At 38.7% G+C, this 13,163-nt stretch overlaps 1 protein-coding gene across 1 annotated transcript in view; it reads right to left on the reverse strand.

Moving 5' to 3' along the window:
- tspan15 (tetraspanin 15) overlaps positions 1 to 13,163 on the reverse strand; it is a 39,256-nt gene that overhangs the window by 13,539 nt on the left and 12,554 nt on the right. Inside the window, exons 3-4 of the mRNA XM_087837082.1 lie at positions 12,077 to 12,151; positions 5,927 to 6,022 (exon numbers count right to left, since the gene is read on the reverse strand). Coding sequence (XP_087693208.1) covers positions 5,927 to 6,022; positions 12,077 to 12,151 — 171 coding nt within the window. The remainder of the gene's footprint in view (positions 1 to 5,926; positions 6,023 to 12,076; positions 12,152 to 13,163) is intronic.

Consider the following 13,163-nt stretch of genomic DNA (forward strand, 5'->3'; position numbering starts at 1 on the left):
AAGATTTTTTTCAGGTCTGTTAATGTTCCATATAATCATAACCATACTGCAATATAAGTTTAATGTCTCTACCTCAACCCATGAAAATGAATACGAGTGTTTCCAGTAAGTGGATGGCAAAGGTTAGTGTTTGTGCATTCATGTAAGATTTATTAATGGACTTCGTACTTTTCTTGTTTGTTACTGCATTTTGTGTTATGTTTCTGTGTTTATTATATTTTCATTGACAGACACCACTGGATGAATTTTAATGTTATGCTCACAGTTGTCTCTTAATGAAATTTACCACATCTATGCACAACTGCTATGCTTAAATTGCACCAATGCTTTCCGTGATGAATCCAGAATTCGCTTATAAATATGCATGATCACTTCTGAGTGAAACATACAGCACTCTGGAAAGATGGCGTTTGAAAGAGTGTCTGCCTGAATGACTTTTTTGTTTGAAGTGCTCTAACACTTCTTGGTATACACAACAAAGCCCTGCTGCAGTGCTGTGGGGGTATTTATTGCTGTGCCTGCAGCACAGATTGTGGTTAACAAATGATGTGACATTTTCAAGTTGCACTGTTTTTATGAAGCAAGTGTCTGCAGTGCCTAAGGTGTTATCTAATGAGGGAAATGAAAAATTGTTGCTCCTGGCAATGAAACCAACAAGTGGTCAATAATATGACAACTATTTTGATAAATTATGTATGTAACTGTGTGAGAAAAATGTCTCCTCTGTCTCCTCTGCAGGGGCGAAGAAAGAGGCAGCTTCTACTGGTGGAATAAATGTCACATCTCCATTACAATACTGAGGCACAGCGGATAGAAAGGTCAGCTTGAAATCGACTTAATACCAGATATGATACAACCTACCACTTATACATGAACTCTGTGCTCAGAATGAGATGTTTCCTAATATATTTACAGCTGGAACAAAAAGCTTACAGATGTGCTTTGTCACTGAAGACACGTCTTTAAGTATGCTTCAAACTAAAAGATCAATTATTTTGTGGTTCATGTGACATTTATCATTCTCTCTGTGTCAAAGGAAGAGCCATTAACAGTAAAACCAGTGATAGCGTCACACTTTCAGACACTATACAAGATTTCAGATACGAAATGGTTAAAAGTTATTTTGTAAAAAAATGGAAATTAGACTTAAGGCCCAACTCTAACTTTTGTCAACTCCTCAGATGGATTTTGCTTGGTCTTGCTCAGGTGTACGCCTGCTATGTTAGTGTGTAAATGTAATGAGAAAAACAAATATGCAGAACCCTTCTATGTGACCCCATGCCTGTCCTACTTGCTTTATTCGGTTAAGAAACAGGAAGTGGTGGTGTGGTTATTACAGTCTGGAGTTTGAACCCTAGAGTCATTCCACATCCGCTTGTAGAACCAATCGTCAAGAACTTGAAGTAAGCAAATTTTTGTGTGACTTTATCAGTCTCTCACAATCTCTCACATGAGGTGGGGGAATGTTGGCCCACTCTTCACCATGCTGCTTCAGTTCATTTGGTGATTGCAGATTTTTGTCTATACACAGCTCGCTCAAGTCTTTTCTTTGTAGTTTTGTTGCTGTGCTTGGGATCATTGACCTGTTGCCGGACCCGGTTTTGCACAATCTTCAGCTGATAGACATGTTGCCTCACATCTGACTCTGGTATACAGAGTAGTTCATGGTCGAGACAGTGATGTCCAGGTCCAATTCCAAACCAGTCTAAATCATCACCCCTCGACCACCTCTTTGTCCTGATATGCTGTGTTTGGTTTTTGCCAGATATGGTGCTATCCATTAAGACTAAACCTCTCCAATTTAATTTCATCACTGTTGATGTGTTTTGTTGTTGGCACTGTGTAAAAGACCTGAATACTCCGGACCAGCAAACTGGCAAACATTCTGCTTTCAGACAGGTGGTCACACTTGCTGATGATAATTTAATCAAGAGCATTTGATTAACACCTACTTCCCCATTCCTATGGAAGCAGTAAGAGTGTACTTCATTTTCCCACACACTGCTTCTGCATTTCGGCTTAATTAATGTTTGTTAATTAAATAATGACATGGTGTAAAATGACATGTTTTTTAGTTCACTTGAGGTTGTATTTACCGAAATTTAGAACCTGCTAAGGACCAGGTTATTTTTAACATGTCCTGATACAGAAACCCTTACAATAGAAAGTGGGTGTGCTTTTGTTTTCAAGTGACTGTACATTTGGAGTTTTATCTCAGTTATTAAAGTGAAGATGTCTTAACCTGTACAGAATCAGATTTTAATATTGTCAAGGAGAGGTTCACTTAAAGTCCATCTTAAAACAGTACTCACACAGCTATTTCTCTGCTCAAGTTACTCTTTTCTCTGATCCATGCCCCTACTGACTCCAGAAATCTCTATAAATCTATGGAGCTGACCATACTGATAAATGTGAGGTTAACTGGAAATATTCTCTTCCATTTCTTTTGCGTTGGCTGAACAATAGACTGGCAATCTGTCCAGGGATGTAACCCGCCTCTAACCCATCACAGTATAAGAGATGGATAAATGAATGGATGGATGCAAAAACTCAAAGGTATAACATTGAAAGTAGGCAATGGTTTAATTAAGGAAGTTCAGGCAAGAAAAAAAAGTGTCAAATTCTCATCAAAGTTGGTCCTTTATTCACAGAGGGTGTCACCAGTTGGGCATCCTACCAAATGTGAATGATGGTCACTATTTCGCTGTAAAAATAGTTTTAGTGAGAAACTTCCAGAAAATTATGAAAGTGAAGCTTTGACCTTTCGGATTTAAAAGCATCATTATATTTTTTTTATCCTATTAGACATTTTCGTGAAATTTTAATGCAATTAATTCATCCTTCAGCCAAAGTGAATGTTTGTGCCAAATGCTAAGAACTTTCAAAATGCATTTCTGAAATGACACATTCAAGAAAAACAGAAAACAATGAGTCCAGCATTGACTGTCACCAGAGGGGATGGAAGAAAAATAGCATGGCAGAAATTAAATTCTGCCTCCTCTGACTAAACAATGTGTGTGTCCCGGCTCTGAATGTTGGATTGTCGATTTCCTTTTCTAGATTCAGAGACCGTTCGATAACAAAAATAAAGAAAAGAAAAAGTGCTGACGCAACTGTTCGGGCTCTGAGGCATGAGGGCGTTTTCAAGCCTGAAAACTGGTCCCGACAATCAATTTTCCTTTGTTGTTGCAATTATGACAGATGGCTAAGACGTAGCCCCATCAAAACATCAGCAGCTATTTACATGGAGACTGGGACAGGACGCCTCCTGTTGAGTTTACACTCAAAACACCTTCTGGCATTTTGCAGGAAAGACTCCTCTGACCCTTTTCGCATTACACACACACACACAAAAATAAAATAACCTGACAGTACAGACGGAGGTGCCATCTAAACACATTAGAAATGTTTTTTTTCTTCTTACTGGATATGAGCTTTTCCAGAGTTCAGCGGGCACACGGGATGACATTACGCAGAACACATTAAAATAAAAAATAGATGGTTTTATAATGTAAAAGAACATTAAAAACACTGCTGGATACACAACTGTGCTCACAGGGCACACACCTGGTATGAGCAGTGAAATATTCTGATTGCTCACAGACAAACGCAACCTAAACTTCCTATTCAGTTGTTCTCACTTACCCACCGACAACAAAGGGACGCCTTTTTAAATCTTATAGGAAAGGAACAGAAAAAAATGTCACCATTTACACGACGCAAACACAAATGCATGACTGAATTTGGTACCGTTCTCACAAACAAAAATAAGTTCAGAACATAGTCTCAGTACCCTCCAAGTTTGTTTTTTCAAACATGGTTTTCCATTGAAGTTCTTCAGAAAAACACTTAATCTCTCTAAAAGCAGGGCAATGGGGCCAGCAAGCAGCTTTAAAAAAAACTTTACAGACATTTGTTAAAAGGCTTTCTAACATCACTGAAGCAATCTTTGCTGCTATAAAGTTCTTCAAACATGTCACTGGATGAATCGGCTGCCAAAACAGAAAAGAGTCTCCTTTTATGTTTTGACAGATAATAAATCGGCACTGCTTTTCTACAACTAAGATCTGCATAACCAAGGTGCTGCTGATCTTTGACAAAAATAAATACACCAAACTAATTGTCCTAACCAACTAAGCACATGCATTATTGTCAGATGTTTTTTCCTCCAGCATTAACAAACCTTCTCTGTGAAAGAGAAAGATATTAATTTTTAAAAATCTTGTTGCATTCTCTCTTTATAAACTGACCAGATTTATTAGGCCTGTTCCGCTGCCTGTTAATTACCTGCTGAAGATCAAATTGAACATGTGAATAGGGAAGAAATGTGATTTAAGGTGGCATGTTTGTTGAGGCAATTCGGACCCGTCTGAGTATTTTAGAAACTGCTGATCTACTGGGATTATCACACGCAACTATCTCTAGGGTTTACAGCGATTGGTTAAAAAAGAGAAATTATCAAGTGAGCAACAGTTCTCTCAGTATAAATGCCTTGTTTATCAATTTACACATCCAGCTAGTATAGAGTAAAGTTTGCCTGTCCTCGCCCCTGCTTTGGTAACCTCTGGGTAGTGCAGTTTTTTCACACAATCCAAAGACTCTAATGTGAGATTAACTGGTCATTCCACAATTGTCCATAAGTATGATTGTGCACATGAACCATCATCTGTCCCTCTGTGTTAACCCTGTAACAGATCAGGGTGTGCTCGGTGTATTCCAGAGACAAAGCCCCATCAAAGCAAAAGCCAGTATCCTCCATTCAAAGATCGACATGCATAAACTGTTTCTCATCCTGAGAAAGTTTTACAAACACCCGTTATCAGTTACCTGGACCTGACCAAATGCACACAAAGATCTTTCTTGTAGCTTTCATGGACAATGCTCAAATGCTGTTAAATCTGCCAGTCCACAACTGTGTAAAAAATTCAGCCCATTTTCTAAACCACCAAATCACCTGCGACACAATAGCTTTAGGGAATTCAAGCAGCCTGCAACTATCACGCAATCAGGCCACAAATCCACAATCCTTAAAATGATGAAGGCCTGTAGCGTGCAGAACATATGCCCCCTCTCCTGTGCTAATCAGAGTTTGTAGCTGGCTGCTAGTTTCAATGTGTGACCAGTCCGCTGTCCCCTACAGTGCATTACCATATGCTTGATAAAAGCTGGGAAAGAGCTCTCCAGCTTCAGGCTGTGTGCATGGCGGCTCGGTGTGCTCTGATGGTCATGCACAGCAATGCAACTAAAAATTTTCAGTGAGGATTCAGGTTCACTGGTTGTGCAGTTTTAAAACAATAAAAAATCCTCAGCTTTACAATAATAATCAGGCTTTGTCTCTACTGCAGGAGATTAACTTAACTTATTACTGTGACTTCACCCATATTCTGCGCACTGGCCTCATCAGTTTTTTTAACTAGATATGACCATAACAGGATGCGAGTGTTTACCGGGATATTTACCAGCTAATACTAGTTCTGTCTAACTAGCTTGGCTGTCACATTATAGCCGTCATTAAAGGGATTATAACAACAACATGCACCTACTGAGAGAAAAAAAAAAGCTAAACACCTGACTCTCTACCGCATCTTTAAGAGCACATGAAGCATGTCTTTAATTCTAGTTTATAATTTATAGATTAGAGGGCATAACTTTAACCCTTAAAACTATTAAAACAGATCAGTGATCTAAAAAAAAAAAATCACTCCTAGTACAGATGGAGAGGTATAGGCTGTAATATTTATTCATCCTTTAAAGTTGTGTATTTGGGGATTTATGGGGATTTACTAAAGTCAAGCCAAGGAACTTTGGTTTCTGACTTTATTTTAAAGTCCTGAGGGTTTCTGGGTGATTAATACAGTCCGTATGTAAAAAAGACTTTATCACAGGTGACGTTTATCAAGTAACAGGAAATTAAGAGTTGTCTTACCCTATTCTGAACGTAGTCCATGATGTTTTTGAAGTCCAAGTCATCGTAGTAGTTTACTATGCCCTTTCGAATGTTCTTGTTCAATAAACGTTCCGCCTGTGAGGGAGTTAGAAAAAGAAAGCAAAACTGTGAATAGTACAGGAGAGGAGAAAGTCAGATTATCACATCTGTCAGTGGAGCTTTAGAGTTACTTGTATGTGTCAAAAACCATTTAGTTGCCATTTTCGGTGCTGTATGAAATGTCTTTTGCTTAGAGGACGTGCCGGCCCAAACTGCGGTAGTCCATTTATGGTGATGTATTTGTCCTCATCCTGTTTTAATAGCACACTGCATGCTGCCCAACAGTTACAGTATGTGGACATTGTTAGCCTTAAAACGAAGCCACAACTCCAAATAAAAGCGGAGCCGAATATAACCCATGTTTTTGAAAGGAGAAGCTGCAGGTTTTATTTGTAGTGTGACTTTCAGGGTTAAATGTGGAATTGCATTAAGCTTTAATGACCAAACATAATCATGACTTTTTGAGCTTAATCAACATTTTAGGGGATTTAAGAGCTTTGACTGTGGAAAATTATTATCAATGAAACAGTTTTGATTTTTTTTTTTTTTTTTATGTTAGAGCTTCTATTCCTCCTACTTACATTTTTAAAAAAGCAGCCAATTGTATCTCAAATTGTGTGTGTTGTGTACCAAAATACCGTCTATGTTAAAGGGTATTTTGTTACACAACAATCAGTGTGTCAAACAGGAGCCTGCTGAGAGCAAATGCTATCATAAGTCAAGGTGACTGATTCACTGAACCAGGATATTAAAATGAGAGAGAGCTTGACCACTCACATCTGTCAGTCACAATCTGGTGCTGTGGAGTTACATTAAGTTGAATATATAAGCTTATACAGTTGCTTGGCATAAATATTTATAATTTGGAGGTCTCTTAAGAGAATTTTTTGAGAGCTTTTCATTAAATGTTTTCATTCAGGGAACGGTTCATTTACTCCACTAATTTCTCCACTCTGTTTCTGATACATTAGTCTTATTTATAGTTCATTGGCGATGAAAGCGACAAAGCGCTGTTTTTCTTTTTTACCCTTTACTTAGGCCTAATATTGTTCCTTTATTTCATTCTTTGAAGCACTGCCGACAATAACAAATTGAGAATGCAGCCTCCTCCATTAGAGCCACAGAGATTAAAAGAGATTTAATTTTTCATTTCATTTCTTTTCTTCCCCTCTTGAACATCTCAGGTGTTGACAATGGATGTACTGGGACAAGGCACCCACATTTAAACCAAAGTACAATGTGCACATTTGTAGAATGAGAGCTCAAAGGGCATCATCTCCTCAAACAGGATGTTAATTAAAATGGGAAGCCAAAAAAAAAAAAGTATGTAGACTTTCAAAATGTCTTTTTGAAAGTCTACATACTCCATCACTTGGCCCATTTTCAAGGATTCTTTTAAAGATTGAAATCTCTGTTGTGCTCTCAACATTTTATATGTGCAACCTGTTGAGCCACATCGTAAAAGTACGCCTTGTCATGAAAATCCATATGCATTAAGATGGTGATGCAGGAAATGGAAATCTGTTATGGTTGGTTTTACACTGAACAGATTAAAAATGTGACCAGTGTATCACTAAGAATCAGTCAGTTAATCAGTGAAATTAATTTCACTTTAATTTGGCAACCAATTAAAACAATTTCTATGTTTCCTACATGAGAGTGTCAGACCTGAAATGCAATCAGTAACCTTTAATGTTCAAAAGTTTCAAAGAGCAGCACACAGAACATAGTGAGGGAATTAAATAAATATAACTCAAATTCAAAAAGATTAATGATTAATTAGTTTTTTCAACACAAGTGGAGCCTTTTCTGTTCTGACCAGAGTAGGTGACCTTCAGTTGTACAACTTTGAGCAGAGGAGGGTGAAACAAAGAGTCAAGTCCCAGATGTTATGTTCGTGAGCCTGAAGTGAAAAGCTTCATTAACAAAGAATGTCATCTGGGAGGTGGAGGAATTTCAGTTTCACGTCTAAGAGGCTCTTGCTGGATGTAATTAGTAGATGCGATTTTCTGTGTCTGTAGACAGCAACAGATTTGTGATTGAATTTGATAAATCAGCAACAAAAATGGAAATTTTACTTGTCACATACACAGTACAACATGTAGTGAAATGCTTGTGTCCAACCTGCGGACAAGCTGCATATGTAGCCGCTGGGGGCTAGCCAGGACACTAACTGGATACCGGGTGGGAATCGAACTTGCGACTCCCGCTCCACTCCACTATCCAGCTGCTATCACTATTAATCATGATGCCACCAACAGACTACATGCAATTGCTAACTACAGATTGATAACAGACCGAATCTCTCTTATTGCCACTTTATCACCATCTTGGTTTTCAAATGTGTTCATCGCACATGGCCACAATCCTTTTAGTTGTCAACTGGAGCTTAAGTGAAATACTTCACAGAAACATAAGACATATACAGCACAGAAACTGAAATCATATCGATCTTACATCTATGTTAGGGGGCTCAACAGAAAAATAAACACAATACATCTGAAAAGCCTGGTCTCGTTCAATATTAAACACAAAAAGCTATAATAGTTTAAATATGTTCTTTGATTTCTCCAGTGCTTTTAACACAATCCAGCCACGACTTCTGAGAGACAAGCTGGAGCTATTGGGAGCGGACCTCCACATGTCCCAGTGGATACTGGACTATCTCACAGAACGCCTGCAGTATGTGAGGTCACAGGGCTGTGTCTCTGATACGCTGGTCTGCAGTATGGGGGCCCCACAGGGAACTGTGCTGGCACCGTTCCTCTTCACTCTCTACACTGCAGACTTCTCCATCAACTCCCCACGCTGCCACCTAAAGATGTTCTCTGACGACTCTGCCATAGTCGGCCTCATCACAGGTGAGGACGACTCAGAGTACAGACAGTGGACTCTGGACTTTGTAGACTGGTGTCAGCAGAACCACCTGCTGATCAACGCCAGGAAAACGAAGGAGTTGGTGGTGGACTTCCGGAGACGCAGACCCACCACACTGACACCGGTGAACATCCAGGGAGTGGACATTGAGATAGTGGACTCTTATAGATACCTGGGTGTTCACCTGAATAATAAACTGGACTGGAGCCACAACACTGATTCTCTTTACAGGAAGGGTCAGAGCAGACTCTACCTGCTGAGGCGGCTGAGGTCATTTGGAGTACAGAGAGCACTTTTAAAGACCTTCTATGACTCTTTGGTGGCATCTGTCATTTTTTACAGTGATGTATGTTGGAGCAGCGGTTTATCGGCAGAGTCTCCCACCCCATACATGTAAATGTTGCTGAACTGCAGAGCTCCTTCAGTGAGGGAATCGCTGCATCCTCGATGCATAAAGGAGCGTTTCCGCAGGTCTTTCCTCCCTGCAGCTGTCAGACTGTACAATCAGAACTGCTCCCAACAAGCATAGATGTTTACATCTGCGCTGTAACTGCAATAAGTTAATCAACCGATTCGCTCTACAACCTGGTTTGCCTCTTATCTGTAGCTAATTTAATTTTATTTAATAACAGTACTTTGTTTATAGTAACCATTGTCCTTGATGTAAATATGTAAGAAAAACTTTGTATGTTTCTGTTCTGTGTCCCGTTTGTTGTATATGTGTCTTTCTGGCTGCTGTTACAACCAAATTTCCCCTTGTGGGACAATTAAAGGATTATTCTATTCTATTCTGTCATATATTCTGACATAAAAATTAAAATAGATTTAAATAAAACAAGCCTTTATCGTCAAAACGGGTTGAGCCTCAGGGAAATTAAAGTTTCCATTGTCATTTGTTTACCCGTCTGTCTGAAAGATTAGGCAAAGACCACTTGGCAGAATTTATTAAAACTGGGCGGGGCTGTGGACAAAATTATGTGGTGTGGAGTTGTTCTCAGCAGAGGACAGAAGGATTCTTAAGCTCTTCCCTACAAATCCACATCGAGATATTTATGAGAGTGAGCTATTTATAAAGAAAACCCATGTTTTGTTATCTGATGTTATCAGAGAATTGGTGAAGTTTGCTTGATTAACGTGAATCTTGTTTTGATCATGGCTCATATTAGTCATCATCCTCCGCCAGTTGTGTTCTGTGCAAACCTCATTTCTCAGGGCAGGACTAGAGGCTAAGCACCTAACAAACTTATTCTGTAATTTTAATAACCATTAACACCATCCTGTTTTTTCCCCTCAAAATTAATTATCAAAAGGTTTTTATTTAACAAAATTATATGAGGAATTTTATGCCTAACGAACACGGCGCTGTAACATGCAAATGAGAAGGCGATAAGTCATGTCAATGTTATCTCCCCCTTTGTGCCGGTTATGGTGTGTAAATGATCTGTGACTCACGGTGCGTTGTGTTCTCCTCTCAGGTGTAGCTGGTCTGGTGTGATTAACTGAAAAGCAATAAAGAGGGGGCAGGACCCTTGGAGTGCTTTCCTTTCCTCTACACACCGTCCAGCCAGTGCAGCGGTAATTTTTGGTTGAACAGTTTTTCAATTATTTTGTGTTTTGTGTATGTGTGTGCAGGGGTTTTGTGTTTTTGTTTTTTTTGATGGGTCCAGAGGGTCTATTTTTCCTGCTTTATTTCTGTTATGGTAATTTTGATAAAGAGGACTTCAGACACTATAGACCCTAGATTTACTGGCTTATCTACCTTCTGTTGTTAGCCCTTCTTTAGTAATTATGATCAAAAAAAAAAAAAAACAACCCTGCAGCTTTAACTTTATAAGATTATTTTTTAGACCTCTCATCTAGAGAGGCTTGGATTACAATTAAAAAAACTAACTAAAAAACAAACAACAACAAAAACGACATTTTTACATCCAGATCTTGGCTTTTTTTGTAATTCTGCTTGAACAACCTCCTTTAGTTTGAGCCACAAAGTTTATTTTAAATATACAGAAAATTATTGTTTACATAACATCAAATTTAATCCATGTGAAGTGGACCAATTTTCATTATTTTAATAAAAGCATAATAAACAGTGTTGTTGGAGTACAGAACCCTGATGCCTCATTTACATAGAGTTAAATCATTAAGAGGTGGATGTTTGATCATTTGTTTCATATAAAATACATTTTACAACATGCAGCCATAATTTGTTGTTTTTTTTTAATTTAAGAATTTGTTGATGAATCAAATGAGCCTCCCACAGTGTCTCATTTTGGTCCCCTTTATACTTCATTTAAAACTGAGCCTTCCCCATAAAAAAGGATTACAAAATAAAAATCACAATCCTGATGATTAAGCCTCAATTTCTGTTGCTTTTATTAACAACTGCCTTTAAATGGCGCACCATTAAAAGCTCTTGGTACGACGCAGCAGCAGGAAAAACCTCTGGGAATCCAACAGCACAGCAAATAAAGGGAATCGAGTTTTCTTGTCTAAACAGGATTCATTAAAAGGTGCTCTACACTTCGGGGTTGGGGGCCTCTACATTAGACAAGACCCTGCATTTTGAATCACCCACCCGCAGTGCCTTATTGCAGACAGTTTGACATTCAAAACGACAGTAATTTCCAACAATCACTGACTTTAACTTTCCACTCTTTACATGTTAACTATTTGGAGTTTCTAAGTCATGTAAAGTTGCTCCTTTCTGGCTGAAAAAGTATTGATAGACATGATGACCTATGCTGGAAGAAGCCAGAAATTATAAGGCAGAGACCGTAAGCAGGACCAACAGGAGAACTTAAGAGGGAAATATTAAAAGTGCAAAATACAGAGACATTGTGAAGGATGACATAAATATCACATAGACAACTGATAATTCTACATAGTCTTTTAAACATATAAATTCTGATCTATGCAAGTTTAATCTATTGTATTGTTTAACTGTTGGTCACAGGAAAACAGCTTTTAACAGCTTTATCTCATGTTAAAGAGAATAAGACTTCAGAAATCAAATTAAACTACATAATGTGGCTTTACTTTTCTTGGCTAGAGTGAATCTCTTCCTTGTGGTAAGCCGACTGTCAGTGTCAGACTGCTTTGGTTGTTATCTTGCTCCCTGCTACGTGAAATAAAACACATGCCTTCACTGCCCACCTGCTGAAGTCAGAGCGTTTCAAAATGGTAGGGAACTGATTAACACTTTAGGCAACTCACCTGGTTGCGAAACACCAGCCCCAAGATTGCTCCGACCAGCTCCAGGAGCAGACACGCTGCCAGGGTGTACATGAACTGTGGTGCACCAGACAAGAGAAGAGAAATGACATATTATACACTTTACATGTGAATTTCGTTGTTCTAATGAGTTCAAGCATCCCCCCCCAAAAAACAAACAAAAAAACAAAAAAACAAAAACAAAAAAACAATTGAGATAATGTTTTCTAAAGTGCCTTTGTGTGCATCTTTTAACAGTTTCTGTGTATTGTGTCCATACAGAAAGACCCTTCCTTTCAATCCTAGTTAATCTCTAAAGCAACCAGTGACCAGAAAACTCTGGTCTTGCTCTGTGCTTTCATAAAATCCTGAATATAGATGCCATCTTCACAAGTTTGTCTTTTCATGCATCTGGCAGTGACTCCAGTTGTTTAGTTGCTTATTAAGTAATTTGTAATACAGTGTGTCTTGATTTTTCACCAGTCAGTTCATTGCATTTCTTCCTATAGCTTTAGTACACAACAGAAGCGAACATTTAGTACATTATGTCAAATGACTCTCTCTCCTTAGTGTAATAAGCCATTACTCACTCCAGCTTAGAGACCGGTGTGAGCATCCTCCAGTCGCTAGGGAAAATATACATTGTCTGACTGGTTGCTGGCGATGAAATCAGTTGCAAATGTGATGCTGCACCAAATACCTCCTATTGATTGTTTTGGTCGCTAGCACGTTGCTACAGCTGAAGTAAAAGTTGTGCTTTTACCAGTGAAACAAACATGTTTCAAAACGTAACAATCTCTATTTCTGGTTTGTGTCACACTCTTCGCAGTTTCAGTACTGCTTAACATGCAGTTGGAAGGTGTTTGCAGACAAGTTGGCATCTTATAAGCAAACGATCTGCTAGCAAAGCAATTCCAACTAGGTTTTTGGTGCAGCATCATGCAACTCTCGACCAGTTTCATCCAGTAACAGCTTTTTATGTTTGTTTGTCTGTCTTTAAATCCCAGAAAGTAAGACACACTGGTTTAGTTTAAACTGTGTGTGTGTGTGGGAAGGGGGGGGGGCACATTGTGGAAGAACGGGGAGGTCT

Source organism: Neolamprologus brichardi, chromosome 1 (assembly GCF_056152115.1).
Source record: "Neolamprologus brichardi isolate AB-2024 chromosome 1, ASM5615211v1, whole genome shotgun sequence".
Classification (NCBI taxonomy): domain Eukaryota; kingdom Metazoa; phylum Chordata; class Actinopteri; order Cichliformes; family Cichlidae; genus Neolamprologus; species Neolamprologus brichardi.